Below are 23,962 nucleotides of genomic sequence, written 5' to 3' on the forward strand. Positions count from 1 at the left end.
AAACAACTGTGTGTATATACCATATATATATATATTATTTTTATTTTAATAATTGGAAGACTATAAACATCTGAGTCTTGAGAAAGGCAGCAATAGGGAAGATTGCAGATCTTTTCTTGGGGCGATCACTACAACTAAACTAAAACAAGGGCTCAGAATGGTGGCTAGAATGAGGAGTGTGATTCCATTGGGGTTAGGACTCCTTATTGTGGGGGTTAAAGTGATGGTAAATTGATTTACCAAAAAAAAATAGGGCCTTTAGTGATGACTTTGTAAAAAAAGCGTGCTAATTGTAACCTTTTTGTGCTGCTGCCTCCTTGCTAAACTAAGTGGGTCTGGCCACCCACGGCACAGCAATCTTTTTTCATTGAGGTGATGTTTCCATCTTTAAGCCAATAGTTGTGCTAGCAGTTTGCACTGTTCTGTATGCAAGCATGGCTATTGGATTAGAGGTGGAAACCTCACCTCATTTAAGAAAAAAAAGAAAGAGAAAAAAGAAGAGCAGAAAGGGTAGGATTAGCACAATTTTTGACAAAGTCATCAATGAAAGTCCGATTTATTTTAAGTGCTGGTATATCCTAGTGTTTTTGAAACACTAGGATTTACCATCAATTTAAATAGTTAAGTACATTCAAATAATAGTGCAATAAGAAGATACTGTAACATATTTGAGCATATCCTTATTGCTATTTGATGCCCCTATAGCTTTGGAAACTATGCATTGTAGCTCCTGAGAGGTTACAGAGGCAGGGAGAATGTGACAAGGTGGTTAATGCTATGGGTGTTACCCCTGGTGTCAGACTTTGGGATTTACATCTAACCCTCTGGTGCAATATATTAGTGCCAGGGTTACTGGGGAGATAACTGAGCCAGAGTACTTTATATCATCATAAATGTGAGTATACCAGAAGGATAAATGGATGTCCACAAAATATGAGAGGTTAAATGGTGGTGATCATGGAGGCAGATGCTGTTAAAAATCATCAGTGGAATACAGGGGAATTTTCTTTAGTGGGGAATGTGATAATTTGTACTTGCTTATTAGGATTTTTTTTGGTTCAGATATCAATAAAAGGTATTTATTTTCTGGCAATGCAGACTCCTGGTGGTCTCATACATTTCACTTTTGTGTCCACATTTTGTAGTGGAGAGATTAGAATGTTGGATTAGCTGCTTCCCAAACGGATAAAAAGCTTAAAGGGACATTCCAGTCAAAAATGAAATGCACATAGATGTATTACATCTTTGAATAGAAACATATTTGCAATATATATGTAATGGCAAAAATGTTTCTGGTAAAAGTTATCACTGTTTTAGTGTTAATATTTTTCTCTGCACATGCATGTGAAGCACAGCTAGATATTGTCACTGCCCCCACATTTTAAATAATGCAGCTGCTCAGATAATCAGTGGGGCTTGTATCATGTCAGCAATTAACAAATTGAGTCATTACCAGATGGTACAAGCACCATAGGCTCTCTGAGCAAGTGTTGTGTTTAAAATGCTGGTGCACGGTGCATACTTAAATACACTTTTGAAACCGCTATAGCTTTTATTAGAAGCATTTTTGCTAATGCATGTATATTACAAAAATGTGTGTGTTCAATACTGAAATACATCCATGTGGTTTCCAATTTCGGCTGGAATATCCCTTTAACACCAATTGAGAACAACAGGCAGGACGATTAGAATTTAAGTAAATGTTATTTAAAATAATGAGCAATGATTGAATGCTGGACAAGTTAGCTCAAATGACAAGCAAACATAAGTAGTAATTATGGCTTGGGTCACAATACTGGTAACTATTCATTTCAAAAAGAGGCCTGCTGCACTTGTTAAGGACCTGTAATTTGAGAAGATATAGGCAAAAACATTCTTCAGAACTTCCTATTTTCTAAGGAGGTCAGACTTTAGAGGGAAATTAATTACATTTTCTACAGTTGTGAAATAAACATATGAGAAAGTGATTTTCCCCCCATTAACAATTAATTTGCTGCAATGGTTTTTAAATTTCCAAACTCCACCCACCACATGCCTTATTTGAAGGAGCCAATCCAGACTTGCTTCTGGAGAAGATACATGTAACCCCAGTTCTTTGTTTTGCAGGTCTTATCTAATCATCCCTGTTGAGGTCGGTTAGGGATAAATGTGTGGCAGGGTTATGGGAGCTGGAAAACCCACAATTTTCAGACTTATTGGAAATGGGCAAAAATGAATAATTAAGGTATATTGCACAATTGTTTTACTACAGTTAAACATTTTATATTACAATCTCAAGGTGTTTACTGTCCCTTTAATGTCATTACTGAATTTTACAAATATTTTATACTGACTTAAAGCACATTCTATAATCTAAACATTGATAATTATCTTGGAATAAGACTAATTTCCAACCATTGGTCCATATTATTTTATGGCACAAGACTATGGAAAAAAAATTAAGTGGATAGTCATTACGTTCCATTGTCTTATCAAAACTGTATGCATCTGTTTTCTTTATGCAAAACTTGGTTACTAACATATATATGTTGTAATATTTTGTTGTACTGTCTCTGCTAGTTGCGCCCAGGGATCAAAAGAACATTAATGCTACACACAAGGGCGTTTCATTCAAGCTCTGGAAATAGCAGAATCGTTCCAAACCATTGCTAAAAGGGCAGAAGTCTTTTGGTCTGTAGGTGTGATGATTGGCCAGAAGATGATATAAGAAGCAAGAAATGCTCATACAACTAACATAAGTGCAAAATTTAAATGCATGAGACCTTGATTTTGAAAACCGACATATAAGCAAAACCAGCTTTATACACTGAAATATGAGACAAAAACAAAATAAAAACATATTTTTGAAACAATGCAAAGTGATGCAGTGAGTTGAAATTTACAACGTCTTTATGTTTACTCACACTGACCTTAGAGAGCTTATCTTGTTCTGCATTTCCTGGCTCATTTTTAACTCTTCACCAGGTCCTGCTTCTTTATATACAGGCTCTGTAGTAAGTCCTGTGACCCATCCTGAAAATTATGAGAGACAGAATCTTTAACAGTTCAGATAGTTTTTCAGTGCTCTTTGTCAGACGGGGGATTTAAAATATTACCATAAGTATTGTTTAGCAAATCGTTAAATGGTCATTAAATATAGTCGTTTTTATAATCAGCAAATGCATAATAAAAAGACAAAGCTATAACATTTACTCTAAATTACAAATTAAAACTAGATGTTTTTCTGACAAATTTCAAAATGTTCTTCCATTTCCCTGCCCCTGTATCATGTGACAGCAATACACTGAACATTTGCACATGCACATTAGGTGCTAGTACCTCAGAAAGCATGCATAAAAACACTATTTGATTATGGAACTAAGCTGGAAAGTTGTTTTTTTATTACATGTTCTAGCTGAATCATGAAAGTTTAATTTTAACTTTAGTGTCCCTTTAAAATAATTTTGTCTCTGATTTTGTTAAGAAACATATTAGTAATATTTTTCCTCACACTTACCAGAGTATGTGGATAATACAATTTCATCATAGCCATCCTTCCCAACACAACCTCCTTGAATTGATGTTATACTCTCAGACATAGCCTGTAAAATAAACTTTGTTAGTTGTTATTTCAAAACTAATATACTGCAACCATATACTGAACATAACCTCACTTATTTTTAAATTAAAGGACCATTAAATACAGCAGAATTGCATAATCAAAAAATGTAATATCAGTTACTCTGAATTTTAAATAAAATGGTAGATTTTTCTAAACATTTCAAGTTTTCTTTCCATTTGCTGGCCCCCTGTAACATGTGACGGCCATCAGCCAATCTCAGAGATATATAAATGTACTATGGAAATTGACAAGAGACATTAAAGGGACACTGAACCCAAATTTTTTTTTTTTGCGATTCAGATAGAGCATGCAATTTTAAGCAACTTTCTAATTTACTCTTATTATCAATTTTTCTTCATTCCCTTGCTATCTTTAATTTAAAAGGAAGGCATCTAAGCTTTTTGTTTTCCAGTACTGTGGACAGCACTTTTTTATTGGTGAATTAATTTATCCACCAATCAGCAAGAACAACCCAGGTTGTTCACCAAAAATGGGCCGGCATCTAAACTTACATTCTTGCATTTCAAATAAAGATACCAAGAGAATGAAGACAATTTAATAGGAGTAAATTAGAAAGTTGCTTAAAATTGCATGCTTTATCTGAATCACGAAAGAAAAAAAATGTGTGTTCAGTGTCCCTTTAAATGGTAAAAAAGGACTGCCAAGCAAGGAAGACGTCTCTGGAGAGAGCTCTCTGCTATAACTTGAATTTTTATATGATTTAAGCTTAACATATATAAAATTTTAATGCAAACACAGAGGATCAAGTACGGTTAAAGACTTCTGGAGATATATAGCATACAGAGACAGCCAAGACACCGCATTTATCTCCTCTTAACACCCTGCAACGGAGGGAACGGTCCCTGAGACCTAACTCTTTAAGAACCGGTGTGCACAACGGAATTACCCCTGCATGGAGAACGATCAGCCTTCTGCTGCCTAATTCCGGAGGGTCGAGGCACCACACCGGAGTCACCTGGGCACTTCTGCAGGAGAGTACGGACCTCTGCCGTGGTCGGGGCCTATAACGCTACAACCCCACATTGCTAAACGAAGGCGCCATTAACCTGACCACTCAATCTATACCCCTGCCTTTGTCGGAGCCTACCGGACTTGTTCCAGACCTGGAGCTACATCTTTGGGGAACGGAATCTCAGGTAACGGCAGAGGTCTCCTTTTTGCATAACGCAGACACTTCTGGATACAAAACAGCCGCCACACTTATTCCCTCCACACCGCACTTATTGATACACTTACCTCTAACAGCAAGCCAACAACCCCGCCACCGGCAATCCCCCTAGATCAGAACACTACAAGGGGTTAAAAGATGGAAAGACCCGAGCGGGTGAATTGCACTATTGCCTGAGCCACGTGGGGAGAGGGCCAAAGGCGCGAACAGACGCCATCTTAGAGATACCCCTGCACACTTCTTCCCTGCATAAAAAATTATATATTGCTGAGAAAAATCAGCCTATTAGTTCACACAACGATTGATGACACCGGGGGAACAAGCTAATAGATTCCTGTGGCTTTAAACTAGGAAAGGCAATATATGGACTGTGACAAGCTAGCCACATGATTCTCACTCTTTATATGAAACGCACAGAGTAGAGACATCTCCCTTCTGCAGGTTGGATCCCATAACCGTTATATATTATTATTAAAAGATTTTGCAGTGCACTTTCAGATAGAACCATAATAAGGGAAATACCTTACATTAAGCTACAAACAGATGTAACTTTCACTGTATATATACAAGATCTATCTGCAGAGGCCTTGGGGCTCTTGAACACTAGAAACTATTTATACCTACCCCAGAAAACCACCTAACAGTTTGCTTTGTGCTGCTTATTCTCAGATCTGAGGAAACACACTCTCCCCCCCCCCCCCTTTCCTGCCGCCCCAGCGGACGGTGGGTCATACCCCACTTTCCCTTCCCGTGATCGCCTTGTGAAGGCAATTTCCCTGGGGAGAGTGTGTGGGAATTCGATCTACCTACTGGCCCGAACCCTGGTAGAGAGCCATACAAATAAAAGGTGATTGCTGGAGCAGAATCCTAAATACGGCTGTACAATCCAACCTGGCAATATGTAATTGATGAACACACAGTGAGGGGACAAATGTCTCTTCATATGCTACAAAAGAGCCTTAGCAGAACCATGCCTGTTGTGGAAGAGAAGAAGTTTCAATAGCACATACCTCACTAATATTGGAGATTACCTCAAACCTTATGTATTAAACATCCCACATGGGGGAGTAGAGGGGAGGAAATATAGTTTGCCCTCCACAGCCACAATAACCTGTGAAATAATGACCACTAGAAGAGGAGGGAAAGGGGAAAAGATAGCAAACCCAAGCACACCCTCTGCGGTGTCCTCCTTTTTCAAAGCCTCTCAACCATCAAAAACCATCAAAGACATGGCAGAGGGAGAGGACACTATTCAACCCTCACCTCCAACCACTGTCAACCAACCCCCTATTACAAAAGCAGACCTACAACACCTGGTATCTAAGAAGGATCTGACGGACAACTTTGAGAAATTATGGCAGAAGATAGACTCAATCCACACGTCAGTGACATCAACTCTTGCTGAAATCAAATCTGATCTTACTGATATGGGTAATAGAATTGACATTCTGGAGGACCAGAAGGATGCAATGGTGGAGAATGTAGATGAGATAACACAAACAGTGTCCGACCAACAACAGCTTCTCCAGGAAATACAAGACAAAATGGAGGACTTAGAGAACAGGAGCAGGCGGAATAATGTCAGATTAAAGGGAATCCCAGAGGATGTAACATCTAAGGACATTCCAGCATATATTGCGCAACTTTTCAGTCAAATAACAGGGTCTGCTCCTGATTATACATTTCATGTGGAAAGGGCTCATAGAGCTCTTAAAGCCAAAACTAAAAATGGTATTCCCCCAAGGGATGTGATAGTTAAATTGACTTTCTTTCCTGATAAAGAGAAGATACTGCAAGCCTCCAGAAAGAACCCAACCTTTAAGTTTCAGGGCAATGTAGTACAGTTCTTTCAGGATCTAAGTCTACGGACCTTACAACGGAGGAGTTCACTGAAACCATTAACAACTATTCTCCGCAAACAACAAATCCCCTATAGATGGGGATTTCCCTTTGTCCTAAGTATCCTCAAAGACTCCAAAACCATTAACATCAAAAACCAGGAGGATATCCCAGAGGTGTGCACTATACTGGGCTTGGAACCCCCAGATCTCCCGACTCCCCCAGAACAACACTCACCAACCCTACGGAGAGACAAACCCACAGGCTCCATCACCCAGAAGACCTGGCAAAAGGTCAGCTACAAGAAGCAAAAGATGAGCGAAGCCAGAGATGAGCTGACGTGAATTTTCTCCCCCTTTTTTTTTTCTTCTTCTCCTCTCTTCACTGGACTTTTTGATCTCCCTCTCCTTTCTTGCGGATACAATCTCTCACAATTATGGGATTTGAGGACATCACCAAGACATTTCCGAGGTATGATGACTTACCCCCCCACTTGCTTTTTTCTTTTCCTTTCATACATCACTGTCTATGTGGGGGGAACTACCCCCGACACTTAGCTGAACTGGTCACCCTAAAACACCATGCCGCTGACAGATGACTTTCTCAATATCACTGGAAGAGATTGACCAGGAAATGAGTACATTCTGCTGCAAGGCTCACTACATTGACATTTAAAAGGGACAAAAAGTTGTCCCCTAGTACTTAAGTTTAAGTGGAAATCACTTGTTTGTTAAAAGGTTTTCAGGCATTGTTGAGATGTCCCCTTAGTGGGGACAGATTAACGGTTAATTGTTTAACAATATGTTGTTTGCTCCCTGTTTTTTTCTTCCTTCCTCCCCCTCTCAGCGATTCCTCCAAGACAAAGACCTCCAAGAAGCAACACACCATGTCGTCTCGAGATCTCCAGGGTAAGTTGACTCACTACGTGAGTGACACACTTCTAATACACATGATACACTTAGAATTGCAGACCACCACATATGCCTATGAATAGCAAAATTAGACTGATATCCCATAATGTTCGAGGCCTAAATACTGACATAAAACGAAGGCTTGCAATGAATCAATATAGGACCTTAAATGCTAACCTGGTGTTCTTACAGGAAACACATTTCCTTAAGAACAATTTACCTAAGTATTGGACCAAGCAGTTTAGTACACATTATCATGCCACTGCACCCAATAAAACCCGCGGGGTATCCATTTTAATCCACTCCTCCATTGGATTTTCTCATATTAGCACACTGGCAGATCCTGAAGGTAGATATTTGATAATAAGAGGACGCATCCACGACTCTGAGATAACCCTATGCAACGTTTACGCCCCCAATGATAACCAACATGAATTTTTCGCCCACATTGCTCACTTACTGACAGAATGGTCACAAACCAAAATTATCCTAGCGGGGGACTTTAACATAACCATGACTCCAATCCAACCCTCTCAGCACAAACACCTAACTCCGAAACACCATAGACATAATCGCATTGTTAAAGCAATCCAAGAATCATTTGTACCACACACACTCTTGGACACATGGCACACGCTTTATGGGTCGACTACAGACACCACCTTTTACTCAGCTGCACACAACTCATACATTAGGCTTGACTACATATACCTGAGCCAGATACTACAGCCCTTGCTATGCAGTTCAAGTATACACGCTTGCGTTTGGTCTGACCATTCTATAATTTCACTTGACCTGGAGGGCCTAAGGGACACTAACAGACGTAGGACTTGGACATATGATAGCACTCTTTTAAAATCAGACCAAGATCATAAAGCTATATTACAAGCTATGACTGAATTCTGGGTAATCAACACCGACTCAACCACGAATCCAATTTATTCATGGGCAGCACATAAAGCAGTGGTGAGGGGACTATTAATTCAACTGAAGGCTAGGATTAACCACAAATACAGAATCCACACAGAACAACTTCACAAAGATATTGAACATCTAGAGAGACAGCACAACCTAACTAAGAGCCCAGAGTTATTACGAACACTTCAGGATAAAAAACAATCACTAGCAACAATATTAAACTCGCAAGCAGTTAGGGCAGCTCAACGACTCAAATCACACTACTTCATATTTGCGAATAAGCCAGATAGATTCATGGCCCATAAGATTAGGGAGAGATGCAGAGCGTCGGCTATAATGTCGATAGAAACGGAGAGGGGAGACCAGACATCCCATCCACAAGAAATAGTTAACACTTTCGCAAACTTTTACAGCAAACTCTATGATGGAAAAAAGGTGATTCATAATTCAGAGACAATGTCCCAGACAAGACGATTCTTAGATGACTGTAAATTGACCCCACTCACGACAGAACAGAGAGACAGCCTTAATGCCCAGATAACTATAGAGGAGATTTCAAAAGCCATTAAAGACCTGAAACCAGGAAAGGCGGCAGGCCCCGATGGGTTCCCGGGGGAATACTATAAACTATTCAAAAACACATTGATCCCCCATTTGACTAAATTTTGTAATTTCATCATGGAAGGCAACCCCATCCCTCAGGAATTATTAGATGCAAAGATAGTAGTGATCCCTAAACCAGACAAAAACCATAAGAAATGTCAAAACTATAGACCTATCTCTCTAATTAACCAGGACCTCAAGATTTTTACTAAGGTCCTAGCCAACCGCCTCAAACCAATTATGCCACATTTGATCCACCCCGACCAGGTGGGGTTTATACAGAACAGGGAGGCCCCGGACAATATAAGGCGAGTAATCAATTTGATCCATCACTTAGAGAGCACACAAACGCCTTCTCTGGTCCTATCACTGGATGCGGAGAAGGCGTTTGACAGAATAGACTGGAAATACATGCTAGGGGTAATGGCAGAGTTGGGTTTTACTGAAACATTTATGACTGCTTTACAAGCAATTTACTCAAAACCACAAGCCCAAGTAACTGCGGGAGGCTATAGGTCAAATCTCTTCCCCATACTAAACGGGACCAGACAGGGATGCCCTCTATCACCCTTGCTCTTTGCTCTCTGTATTGAGCCACTAGCGGCCAAAATCCGAGCACACCCAGACATAGCAGGTATTCAGGTGGCCCAAACCGAATACAAAATATCATTATTTGCGGACGACATACTACTCACCATTACTAAACCACTTCTATCACTCCCTAATTTAAACGCGACACTGACCGAATTCTCACAGATATCGGGATACAAAATAAACATGGAAAAAAGCGAACTTCTCCCGGTGGCCATCCCCTCACATACACGGAAAATAATTGAACTGAACTTTGAGTTTCGCTGGGTCTCTAAAACACTCAAATATTTAGGCATTAACCTTCCAGCTCAGATGCATCTCTTATATAAATATAACTACTCCCCATTGCTTAAACAGTTCAGGAGAGACCTCCTAAGGTGGCGAGCATGTGGTTTTTCTTGGATGGGGAGGGTAGCACTAATTAAAATGAACTTGTTACCACGGATTCTGTATCTTTTCAGAGCCCTCCCCATCAGGCTGATCACGGCAGATATTATTAAAATGCAGTCTGACATATTAGCTTTCATAAGAGGACCGAAATCGGCTAGAATAGCGAAACAGGTGATAAGCAGAAGCAGAGCTATAGGGGGAGTGGGGGCCCCGGACCTTTTTGTATACTATAGGGCCGCTAGATTGGCTCAAGACTCCTGCCTCATGAGGAGATCAGAAGAGGCTACTTGGGTATTTCTAGAGATGGAGCTAGGAGGGTGGGAAGAGAGAGACTCAATCTTCTGGGACACACACCCTGGTCATCCAAAGAAGCTACACACTCAAGCATACACCACGGACCTGACTACAAAGTCCTGGACCCAAATGCGTAGGAGAACAGACTTATTCCCTACATACTCTCTGTTGACCCCAATCAGAACCTTTTTGACAGGCGACTCCCGTAGAATGATTGCTAAGTGGGAGAACAAGGGACTCTATAGAGTGGCAGATGTGGTGGGGGGGGGGGGCAATTACTTCCCTTCACACAGTTACAGGAAAAACTGGAACCTATAAAACTCCACTGGTATCTTTATCTCCAATTACGTTCCTCCCTACATACTTTCCTTAAAAACCCGATAAATGGGAAACTCACGGTATTAGAAAGCTGTGGCGCAAGCTTAACTAGAACTAAACAGAACATTTCTAGAATATACATAGCACTACAGACACCCCCGGACAGGACTAAATCCTCGATAATAAAGGCGTGGGAGAAAGATCTAAACATATCTAAAGGGATTTCGGAATGGGAAGAACTGATCCAGGAGGCCGATAGGGGATTAATTAGCATGGATTTAAAAGAAAATGTTATGAAGACTGTATTTAGATGGTATCTCACACCAGTGAGGACAGCCCATATGCACATAAGCAGCAGTAATCTATGCTATAGGGGATGTGGAGAGATAGGGTCATACAGGCATATGTGGTGGGACTGTAGGGATATACAGAGGATCTGGCAGAAACTCTCTGCCCTTATTGGCCAACTTCTGGAGGAGGAGTTCCTTCTTACTATCCAGCAGGCATTACTACACGAACATATAGATAAATTCCATAAACACATTAACACGTTCATAAGAATACTATGTACGGTGACAAGAATTTGCATAGCGAAATATTGGAAGGTAGGCTCCCCCACATGGTCAGAAATATATAACAAAATTTCCTACACTTATATCATGCATGAATACGCAGTAGACACCTTAAATAACAGAGCTTCATTCCAGAAAGTATGGTTCTACTGGATCAGTAATTCGGTTTTGTCTAGGAGAGAAGCTGAGACTCCACCTGTATCTTGAGAATTGACTCTAAATATAACTTAGAGACTGCGGAGGATCGCTGGGAGTGGGAATACTGTCTGTCCCCCTCCGTCCCCCCCCCTTCCTCCCCCCCCTCCTCCTCCCCCCACCCATATTTGCTCTATACAGAGCTGGATTCCTATGATCATCACTAGAGATAAGAATCACTGGCTATACTTTATCTTTGATGTTATTTTCTTTTTCTCTAATTTGTTCTTTTTTACTGATTAAGAGGTTCACAGAGTGATAAATGTGTTAAAATGTTTCTGGACATAGACAACTAATGTATAAACCGAGAATATAGATTTATTTAGCGCAGTTCTGTCTACAGATCAAAACATCCACTGGCAATATGAAGAGTATTGATACACATAAGAGGAACTGAAGATTTACCAGATATGCTCATGTTATTATCTGTTGATGTTATCAAAACTACTTTTGAACCCTTTTTGTAATGTATATGATCAAAACTTTTCTTATAACAACAATAAAAAATATTTAAACATAAATGGTAAAAAAGAAAAATTAATGATAATTATCACAAACTATGTAAACACGATCTTAGTGTGAGGGTGATTCAGGAATCCAGAATGTTATTGTTATCCAGCACAATTTGTTTTCTACAGCAAAAAAGGCAAAGATGCTGAGCTATCAGCAAGACAGACTGAGTATTTTGGTTAATAGAAACTAATCTTTTTTCCATCAATAGGAGATTTCCCTGAGTTAGTTTAGTGAACTATGTGCTGCCTATGGAACATGTAATTGGTGTGACCTATTGCAGATAGTTAACCAATCAGCGGAGTGGGACAGTTACATTTTAAGAAAAAGCTCTCCCATTGCAATCCAAGTAAGTGGTGATATGTTTCTTAGTGAATTTAGGCTACATAGGCATAAACTAATTTGTTTGTCAGCAAAATCATATGACAGGATGTGCTGCTTATTGATACATATCAACTAAATTAGGAAAAGTATTAACTTACATGGTCAAAGCGTAAGACGGGGTCATTTGCACTATCAAAACCGTACACCTCCACATACCCATCATCTCGGCCTACAAGCAAGTCTTTCACACCATCTCCCACAATGTCAAAGTTATCAATACACAAAACACCTGAAAATAAACAAAAGTAATCAAGAACAATACAGCGACATTCATAATCTTACAAAAATGCATTTTTTAACACGTTAAAGGTACAGTGTACTGTAAAATTGTTTTCCCCTTAATGTGTTTACAATGACTCCTTATACCAGCTACAGAGTATAAAATATTTGGGAAATTACTCCTTTGGGTATATTTTTATATATGAAATAGATTACTCTGCTAAATGAAACTACAACCTAATCAAATCACCTGAGCTTCCAGAAAGGGTAGACCTCATAAGCTTATCACTCTATATTTACACAAAATCCTCTTTATCTTATCTCTTTATACATAGTGAGAACAATACTTAGAGAGCAAACAATGGAAAAACAAAATTTGTGCTTACTTGATAAATTTCTTTCTTTCCGGGCATGGAGAGTCCACAATTTCATTCCAATTGCTAGTGGGATATTCAACTCCTGGCCAGCAGGAGGCAAAGAGCACCCCAGCAAAGCTGTTAAGTGTAACTTCCCTTACTCATAATCCCCAGTCATTCAGCCAAAGGAAAATGGATAAAGAAGAAATACAAGGGTATAGAGATGCCTGAGGGTTACTAAAAAAAACTGCTGTATTATAATTTAAAAAGAGGGTGGGGTCGTGGACTCTCCATGCCCAGAAAGAAAGAAATTTATCAGGTAAGCTTAAAGGACCAGTCAACACTCCAGGATACCATAATGAATGTGTCCACAATATAAAAATATGTACGTAGAGCTGTACCTGCGTAATTTGCATCTTTCAATCTTTGAAAACGATAGTTTATAAAAAAATTTAGCTTTCCCCGTCCTCCTGTGTAATGTGGGTGAGGTTGCCAAATGAAAACTGTATATACGTATAAAATATTGTGCACTGCCCACATAAGCAGAAGAGCGCCTGCGTGCTATTATTGTGCGAGTAATGTGGAGTTCTAGTGTGACACAGCAGTGTTTACTGCAGGATGCCTGTGTGTTACAGTAAAAACAAAATAGAAATAAAATGTTAAAAAGAAAAGAGCGAAGAAAAAAAATGCTGGCTGATAAGCATGTCTCTCATTGTGATCCTAGAAAAATGGCGGGGGGGGAATGAATCAGAAAACCCCGAAATTCAATTGCTTTGTTGGTGTGCGCCTGTCTGCATGCCACAGATAGAGCACTTTGTAAATGAGCCTGCTTTGATAACACACTGAGCAGAAGAGACCGGTACAGTCGCAATTTCCCAGTGTAACAGCTGGGGTGCCTTAGAAAAGATTGAGCATGCACAGGGGGCTGACATGATCGCGGGGGGGAGGGGAGTTGACGCACGCGCAAAAGAAAAATGATATGCTAATTAGCGCTCTTTTGATAAGCCGATAAATCTTGTCCATCAAATGAGGAACATCCTCCTCAGGGCAGGGGCGGTTGTTATGCGGCTCCATAATTGAAAACGATGGAAATTATGTGTAAGTTTTAATAAAAGTTTACTTTTACTATGATGATGTCATGCTTCAGATAAGTTGTATTTTAACTTTACTATGCACTGGTACTCTTATTTTGGGTTAGCTTTTTGCTACTGGCATGGAGAGTCCACAACGTCATTCTAATTACTAGTGGGAACCAATACCTAAGCTAGTAGACATGGAATGAAAAGGGAGGGAGAACAAGGCAGGAGGATCTAAACAGAAGGCACCACCGCTTGAAGAACCTTTCTCCCAAAATAGGCCTCAGCCGAGGCAAAAGTATCAAATTTGTAGAATTGGGAAAAAGTATGCAAAGAGGACCATGTTGCCGCCTTGCAAATCTATTCCACAGAAGCTTCATTTCTGAAAGCCCAAGAAGAGGAGACAGCCCTAGTGGAAAGAGCCATAATTCTCTCAGGAGGCTGCTGTCCAGCAGTCTCATTAGCAAAACGAATCATACTTCTTAACCAGAGGGAAAGAGTAGTAGAAGTGGCCTTCTGACTCTTACACTTTCAAACTTGGCAGAAAATTGCCGAAAATCTTTAGTTGCTCGAAGGTAAAATTTTAAAGCATGCACAACATCTAGGTTATGCAAAAGTCATTCCTTATGGGAAGAAGAATTAGGACAAAAAAAAAAAGGAACAACCATTTCCTGATTAATGTTTCGATCCGACACCACCTTAGGGAGAAAACCCAATTTAGTAATAAGGACCGCCTTATCTGCAAGAAAAATAAGGTACGGGGAATCACACTGCAGAGCTGAAAGCTCAGAAACTCTGCGAGCAGAAGAATTAGATAAGAAGCAAAAAAACCACCAAGATAACAATTTTATATCCACAACATGCATCGGCTCAAACAGAGTCTGCTGCAAAACTTTAAGAACTAGATTAAGGCTCCAAGGAGGAGCAACAGGTTAAAACACAAGCCTGATTCTGACCAGAACCTGAACAAAAGCTTGAACATCTGGCAAATCTGCCAGAGGTTTGGGCAAAAGAATAGACAGTGCAGAAATCTGACCCTTCAGAGTACTGACTGACAAATCTTTCTCCAGGCCATCCTGAAGAAAAGATAAAATGCGGGAAATCTGCACCCGGCTCCAGGAGAAACCCTTAGATTTGCACCAATAAAGGTATTTATGCCATACCTTATGGCAAATCTTGCGAGTAACAGGTTTGGTAGCCTGAAGCATAATATCAATGACCGCTTCAGAAAAAGAGCATCTAGACAGGACTAGGCGTTCAATCTCGAAGTAGTCAGCTTCAGAGAATCTAGATTTGGATGGAGGAATAGACCCTGAATTAGAAGGTCTTTCCTCAGAGGTAACCTCCAAGGAGAAAGATGACATCCTTAAAAGATCTGCGAACCAGATCCTGCGATGCAATGCAGGAGCGATTAGAATTACTGATGCTCTCTCCTGATTGATACGAGTAATGACTCGTGGAAGGAGAGCAAACAGAGGAAACAGGTATGGCAGAAAGAAGATCCAAGAAACCGCTAGAGCATCTATCAGAGCGGCCTGAGGATCTCTTGACCTTGAACCGTACTTTGGAAGCTTGGCGTTTTGACGAGACGCCATCAGATCCAACTTTGGAACCCTACACCTGAGGGTTATCTGAGAGAACACTTCTGGAAGGAGAGCCCACTCCCGGGATGAAAAGTCTGTCTGCTCAGAAAATCCGCCTCCCAGTTGTCCACTCCTAGAATGTGGATGGCAGATAGGAGACAATCATGAGCTTCTGCCCACTGCAGAATGCGAGTCACCTCCTTCATAGCCAAGGAACTCAGAGTTCCTCCCTGGTGGTTGATGTAAGCCACTGAGGTGATGTTGTCCAACTGGAATCTAATAAACCGGACCAAAGATAATTGAGGCCAAGCTACCAAGGCATTAAAGATTGTTCTCAACTCCAAGATGTTTATGGGGAGAGAAGACTCCTCCCGAGTCCACAGGCCCTGAGCTTTTAGAGTGCCCAAAACTGCTCCCCAGCCTAACAGGCTGGCGTCCATAGTCACAATCACCCAGGAAGGTCTCAGGAAGCAAGTGCCCCGAGACAGATGTTCCTGTGAAATCCACCACGAGAGAGAGTCTCTTGTTAGGGGATACAGATCTATCCTCTGCGATAGATCTTAATGGTCTCTGTTCCATTGACTGAGCATGCATATATGCAGAGGTCTCAGATGGAATCGAGCAAAAGGAATGATGTCCATGGAAGCAACCATCAGACCAATCATCTCCATGCAAAGAGCCACTGATGACGAATAGCAAACTGGAGAGAAAGGAACGAAGCAAGAAGATATGATTTTCTGACATACGTCAGAAAAATCTTCATGGACAGGGAATCTATGGAAGTTCCTAAGAAACGCACCCGTGTAGTTGGAACAAGGGGACTCCTTTCCAACAACATTTCAGAAGGAGATGTTGTTAGATGAAAGAATGACGCCTGAACCAAGATGTCGGCTAAGAAAGGCACCACTGCAATCCCTTGGGATCTGACCACTGCTAAAAGGGTCCCTAGAATCTTTGTAAATATTCTGGGAGCTGAGGCAAGACCAAACAGAAGTGCAAAAAAACTGGAAATGCTTGTACAGAAAATCAAACCCTAGAAAATGGAGATGATCCCTGCATAGGAACATGAAGATACGCGTCCATCAAGTCTATGGTCGTCATAAACTGACCATCCTGAACCAACGGAGGAATGGAAGAATTAGCTTCCATCTCGAAGGACTGAACCTCGATACATTTATTGAGGCCCTTTTCTAGATTTGAATGAAAAAATGGCTCCTTTTTGGGAACCACAAACAGTTTTGAATAGAATCCTAGACCCTGTTCCTCTACAGGAACTGGAACATTTACTCCCAGGGAGGAAAAGTCCTCTTCGCAGTTTAAGAAGGCCTCCCTCTTGACCTGGTTTGTGGATAGACATAACAGGAAAAATCTGCCCCTTGGAGGGCAAGCTTTGAATTCTATTCTGAAACCCTGGGATACTATGTCCCTAGCCCAATCTGGGACATAGCGTATCCAAGCCTGCCGAAGAGAAAAAGGAAAAACCTCCCCCCCCCCCGTGATCCAAAAACTGGATCGGGGGGCGGACCTCAACATACTGATCTTGAATCAGTGGAAGGATTCTTGGCCTGCTTTCCCTTATACCAAGGATAACTGGACCTCCAAAAGAACTTTCCAGTATGGAATGTTCCATACTGGCATCCTAGATGAAATTAGCCAGCTCTACAGCCCAAATTCATCCTGGATCTCCTTTATGGTAGGCTCATCAAAAAAGGATCAGACCAAAAAGAGAGGCAGCGTTTACATCCATAGCAAACCTTGTAACTGGATGTCATCCTCAAGCCTACCGCACCTGGAGATCCCAGGCAGTCTCCCATCCAGGTCCTGACCAGGCCTGGCCCTGCTTAACTTCCGAGATCAGAATTGGGAGCGTTCAGGGCAGTGTAGCGGTAGACTGATGATATACTCTTCTAAATAAGCTTCCAGCTGCTTTAACTGAAGTTTCATTTCTTCCTTAAAAAATAAAATTATTTACAATGGAAAGGCACAATATATGTCACAGACATAAGAATAAAAAACGCCTCAATATGAGGACATTAAAATATTGAGTCCATATAAAGAAAATATGAACAACTTATAAAATAAACATTATTAGTGTCTTACTAATAATTAGATAAAAACAAAGGAAAAATTATGCCATGGACACCCTTGAGTGTCCTGAGATCACAAAAAGAAATATATCTGAGTCACCTGAAAATCCTGATGACATAGATATCAGGAGAATCACCTCAATATGAGAAATACAACATGGAATCATGAACATAATTTAGAAAAGGTATGATCAACTATTAGATCAGAGACCTAAAAACTTCTTAATAGAGTCCTAAAATAAACACTTAGGACTAAATAACATGTCATCTAAATATCAAGAAATCAACTCTACAAAAGAAAAATTTCAAGAAAATTACCAAAAACGGTCACCAGGATTCCGGTGGGCGGCGCACCAAGATGGCAGCAAGGCATTGAAGCTCTGATATACTTTGTGAAAAGAATCGTCTTACAGCCTGGATTTAATGCCATCCACACCTCTCATGACAATTTTTGTGTCCGAGAACTATCGTGGATAGAGAAATAGATATCTTCTCTTCCCTGGAAGGCACTTTAGAAGATACTCACAAGACACAGTCACGGTGTCTTCTGTCCTCCAAGATGGACTCTCTAACTAAAGAATTGACAGCTACATTTCTACCGCATCTAGATAAGCTTATGAAGTCTTGCCTGGCACTCCATGAAGAGATCCGGTCTGCTCAGGGACCACACTTACCACTAACTACTGCCCCTGTACTCGCTAAAGACGATCCTCAATTCCTACACTTACTTCAACATCACTCATCCTGTGATGCAGCATGGCTAGATGGCACTCTAAATCAGGAGATGACGCTGAGCGACTTTCTTAATTCCGTGTGTAACCTTGCTAGATGATAGCTCTTACTGCAGATCACTGAAGAACACCACTGCAGCTCACGAAAATGCCGACCCTAAGTATATCCTCATACAAGCAGCAAATTGGACCTTCGTACACCCAGAGCTATGGATGGGCTCAAACTGTGCATACAAGGGACAAAAACCTGATCAGCAAATGCTTTCAATACCTACAGGGCACAGTGTGAAGGCGCACTGACCCTTGTCTGGCGCTACATAGATTATCGGCAGCTGCAGTATAACCCTAGTCTAATGATACTTAAGAGATCACTGGCGCAGGTTCCTAACGAAAGACATGAGAATCGCTTGAAAAACCTTACTGCACTTACCTCCAGAGACATGAGTAAATTACTATGCCAGTCTATGCGAAAACAAGTTGGCGTGGAATGAGTTACAAAATGTATCCCTTCTATAATCTGCAGCATATCGTTGAAAGGAATTCCTCACAAGATAGATAATGGTTCCTTGATAGCTGCAAAGAACAGTTTTCTTTTTTGTATTACTCTTGCATTGTTTAGCGTATTTGCTTAGTATGCTGATCTTTTTACACTGCATTGCACATCCAAGGAGGATGGTTGACCGATCCTCAGCAAGATCTGCGGCGCAAGAGGGGAGTTGGTTAGTCATCATGAATTTAGTAGGAGTAGATCACCATTGACAAGCTTCATTATAGAGTATTTATGGCTGAAACTGTAGCCGATACTAGTGATTGATCTCCGTGTACCCACCACAAATCCCTCTTATACAAAGAGCATATGTTTGTAAAAAAGAAAATTGTTGGTTAACCTGTTGTTTTTCTTTAAAGTTCTTGTTGGGTTTTTTTTTCTCTATAAGAAAAATTATGAGAAACACAGAACTATTAGTTATAACTTAACACTGAGGATTTGCCACGTACTTATTTCTGACAACTCTGAGTTTGAGGACCTCTTGTGGACACTAGCGGTATTGCTTCCTTATTACACAATTTTGAAATCCTGCTAGGCTAGGAGATGCATAATATTAGCTGCCTCAACTGAAAAAAAATGTTTTTATTCAACTCTCCTATGCTGTAATCCTCACAGGCTTAATTGATATGGTGTTTGCTGTTTTTTTTGTGGGGGGTTTAAAGGGAGACTGAACCCAAATTTTTTCTTTTATGTTTCAGATAGAGCATGAATTTTTAAGCAACTTTCTAATTTACTCCTATTATCAATTTTTCTTTATTCTCTTGGTATCTTTATTTTAAATTCAAGAATGTAAGTTTAGATGCCGGCCCATTTTTGGTGAACAACCTGGGTTGTCCTTGCTGATTGGTGGATAAATTCATCCACCAATAAAAAAGTGCTGTCCAGAGTTCTGAACCAAGAAAACAGCTTTGATGCCTTTTTTTGCAAATAAAGATAGCAAGAGAATGAAGAAAAATTGATAATAGGAGTAAATTAGAAAGTTGCTTCAAATCTGAATCACGAAAGAAAAAATGTGGGTTCAGTGTCCCTTTAAGCTCTATATTAATCTTGGTTCAATGTTTATTACAAGGGTTCTCCTTTGGTGGGCTTAATACAACTCTACTTATACATAATTATAATGATTGTTACTATTTATTTGCCAATGCCAACCCGGTAATCATTAATTTTTAACAAAATGAAAGCAGCCTATGCCTTATGTACTTGCATTCTTAATATCTTCATTTTTAATCTATTTGAAAGCCTAAAAGAACTGAAACACTTGACTCTTTCTGTGGTATTACACCCACCAATCCATTATAATCTAATATAACCACATATAACTTGTTAAGAATTCTTATAATATCAGAACGCATTAGCACGCTTGAAGCACATGCCATATATATGTAGGTTTCAATTGTGGTATTCTACATGTTCTTGCTTTTTCAACTGCAACTTGGCAAACACAAAACACAAAATCTTACTCATGAGAAAATGTATTTCTAGCCTAAATAACTTTTGAGAATGTTTTTGGATACTGATATGTTTCCCAATTGGGTTGATTGGTTTTAAGTGTATGGGCTCTTTGTTAAGTGCCTATGCCAGTTCATATCTTGATGTATTGTGCTACATTGATAACACAATGATGTATGTCGAACATTTTTTTTAACCCTGTGTTTTCTCAATATAAAGAAAGTTTAAAAAACGAACAAAAAAAAAAAACGGTCACCAGATGACAGCACAGCACATAAACATATATGCATAAATAAAAAGGCAGCTTTTAAAAGGGACAGTAAACCCCAACATTTTTTTTATGATTCAGATAGAACATACAATTTTAAAACAACTTTCCAATTTAATTCTATTATCAAATTTTCATCATTCTCTTGTTATCCATTGCTGAAGGGACAGCATTGCACTACTGACAGGAAGCTGAAAATTTCTATTTAGCCAATCACAAGAGACAAATGTGTGCAGGCACCAATTAGCAGCAGCTCCCACTAGTGTATATGTGCATATTAATTTTTTAACAAGGGATACTAAGAGAACGAAGCACATTTTTAAATAGAAGTGAATTTAAGAGTATCTTAAAATTACACGCTCTATCTGAATCATGCAAGTTTAATTTTGACTTTCCTATCCCTTTAATTTTTTTTTTTTATTATTTAGCTATGTGGCTGAATACTGAGTCAATGTAATTAAGATCTGTAGACTCAAAACACAGAGTAACACCGGGATCAGCTGAGAACCCTTATCTCTAAATAAAATGTGCCAGCTCCCAAGGCGGGAAAATAAATAACATGAACCGCCACAAAATGGTGCTACATAGTGGTGAAAATGCGCATTGAGCCACATATAACACTAAAATATGTCCCTTAATAAAGGAATCAAACCAAATACTGCCTGTGGAACCTCCTCACATGAAAAGAATGGTACAATATGCAGCTCCTAAGCAGCGGAGGTGCAGCCGTACTAAAGGAGATTTGGTTAAGAGATCAGGGAGTTTAATCCCCGTAGCACTCTCTTTGAACAATCATACCCCTTAGGAGGACACTGCATCTATCTCATTAGCACAGCGTTAAAATAAGCAGCATTATGTAAATATTTTACAATCGGCTAAAACAAGGTTCCAAAACTAAGCCAAACTAAGATTTCCCAACACAACGTAGGCTAAGGGGTACTTTGAGAGGAAGGATGTGTACATCTTGAGAAGCCAGTTGAAATCACAAAATGCAAAGGAGAAAACCTGACCATACAAAGGTCTGCATCCTAACTACACCATAATAAACTCTAACAGAGTGCTAGGCAGTTACATAACACACATCTGCAGTAAATATGAGCCCTTACAAAAAAGAGGCCCTTTAAAAGTCCAAAATAACGGAACATACAGGGATAAAAGGAGGGAGGAAGAGGTCACTATGACCTTTAGTTCCCACACACCATAAGTCCTGGGTTTGACTGTAAAATAGCCCAGTAACGGGGTGGCAAAATCCCTGACCCTGGCAGAAGGCCAGATAACTGTTCAGATGCATTATATCCAAAAACAGATAAATATAAAAATATATAAACCCCTTTAGGAGGTCACAGGTCCCACTAGGTCCCTGAATTCTTAGTCCTAATCCATTTTCTTTCCAAATAAATAAATATAAAAAAAGGACTTACCCTCCAGGGAATTTCTGTCACAGCAGCTGCAGGTCTGATAGCCTTACTTGACCGCCAACAGGGACCTGTAGCAAGAGAAAGAGCAGAGTAACCAACCCTGGCTTTCCAACAAAGAGGTAGCAATAATGTTAGAAATAAAGCAAAGATAACCTCGCCGCTTTCTAACTGCTAATAGCCACCATTACTCTTACTAAAGAGATTGACATGGACACAGCATAGCCCCAAATCCTTGCTTGCAGGGAAAAGTACTCATAAAAGGATTAAATATATTCAGACACCATCTTCGCACATCCTCCATTGACAAAGGCAAAAAGAATGACTGGGGATTATGGGTAAGGGAAGTTACACTTAACAGCTTTGCTGGGGTGCTCTTTGCCTCCACCTGCTGGCCAGGAGTTGAATATCCCACTAGTAATTGGAATGACGTTGTGGACTCTCCATGCCATAGGAAAGCAATTGAAATTTTATTAAGAACCCTCTCTGTCCCACCACCCACTGGGAGTGCAATTTCTGTGAAACATTCTTGTTTACATAGCTTTTGTATAACCGGTACTTAAGTTCCAAAATATTCAATATAGGTGGGGATACAACAGGCAAAATCAGATATGTCAAATGACAAAATAACTGATAGTGTATCTAAACAATTGAATACACGCCAGCAAGTAAATTGGATCATTAGAAACACATTAAAGGGGAGACAACAGTACACTGACCCTTTACGACAAAATGTATTAATTGTTGTCAAAACTTCTTTTTAATCGGCTCAGCTACATGTAAACAACATAAAATATACATTATAATAATAATAAAAACACAAACCTCCTCTTTTTTTCTCATTGCTTATTTCCCACTTGAGTACAGGGGAAGTTTTAGCAATTTGAATTAAACCAATCTTCCCATCTGATGTCCCGTAGAGAAGTTCTTCTGCACTATCACCTAAATATAAATGACAAAATCTCAAAAATGTAATACGCTGAAATACAGTGATCAGTGGCTACCTAACACGCCAACATCTGGGTTTTATTTTGAAGTTTGCACTCACTGGGAGTTTGATCCAGCTCAAGACACAACTAGCAATGATACCAGGAGGAAACTGCTACTACTTATACTCAAACTGGACCTCTTTTAAAATGTGGAAATGGTGGTCTGTATGGCAAGTCATTTGGGCAAAATAATTGAATGAGGAGGTGTCATTTACATCATTAGGTGTAGGAGACTAGTTCCCAACAAGGTGCTCGTTACAATGACAAAGAGCTCCACAGCACAGCTACTTGTTACAGTTAATATTAGTGCACAAATCCTTTCACTCTTTTATGGAAACATTTGTTAACACAAATTTAGATATCAGGGAGGAAGTACTGCGCAGGTACATTGTAAAACTACAGATAAAAAAGAAGCCTGCGTCATGTCACCAAATGTCATCACTGCTTCCATATTTGGATTATTCACGGTTTCTCCCTGTGATCTCCACTGGACAATAAAAGCTTCATGATTATTTCATTGATTTATAAGAATTGTATTTGTATATGTAATACATTTTGTTCCTGCATTCCTCCTCTCAAAACATGTTAGTATTTGACACAAAGTAAACTTTTCAATGAGCAGCCTATGGTTTTAATTAAAAGCTTGACATCTAATTTTTAAACATTCACTATTACTTTCATAATGAAACCTCATCCTTCTCTAGTAGCACAACTCCTAAATGACATTGTTTCCAGATAGAGCAATTTGCCATGTGAAGAATATTATTCTTCCCATAAGAACTTCATGTAATTATATGTATCTATTTGGGAGTTAATTGTATAAGGAAATATTTTTTAAGAGTATTTGAAACCTGACTTACCAATTCTTTCTAGTATAAACGAAATAATCAGCTTGTTTCCATCTCCAAGGAATGAGTTGGTAGGCAA

At 39.7% G+C, this 23,962-nt stretch overlaps 1 protein-coding gene and 1 pseudogene across 1 annotated transcript in view; both read right to left on the reverse strand.

Annotated features, from left to right (window-relative positions):
* BBS7 (Bardet-Biedl syndrome 7) overlaps positions 1-23,962 on the reverse strand; it is a 261,543-nt gene that overhangs the window by 190,434 nt on the left and 47,147 nt on the right. Inside the window, 4 exon segments of the mRNA XM_053703611.1 lie at positions 2,910-3,012; positions 3,497-3,581; positions 12,414-12,544; positions 22,872-22,988. Coding sequence (XP_053559586.1) covers positions 2,910-3,012; positions 3,497-3,581; positions 12,414-12,544; positions 22,872-22,988 — 436 coding nt within the window.
* Positions 17,327-17,441, reverse strand: LOC128651057 (uncharacterized; annotated as a pseudogene).

This window comes from Bombina bombina, chromosome 2 (assembly GCF_027579735.1).
Source record: "Bombina bombina isolate aBomBom1 chromosome 2, aBomBom1.pri, whole genome shotgun sequence".
Taxonomy (NCBI): Eukaryota; Metazoa; Chordata; class Amphibia; order Anura; family Bombinatoridae; genus Bombina; species Bombina bombina.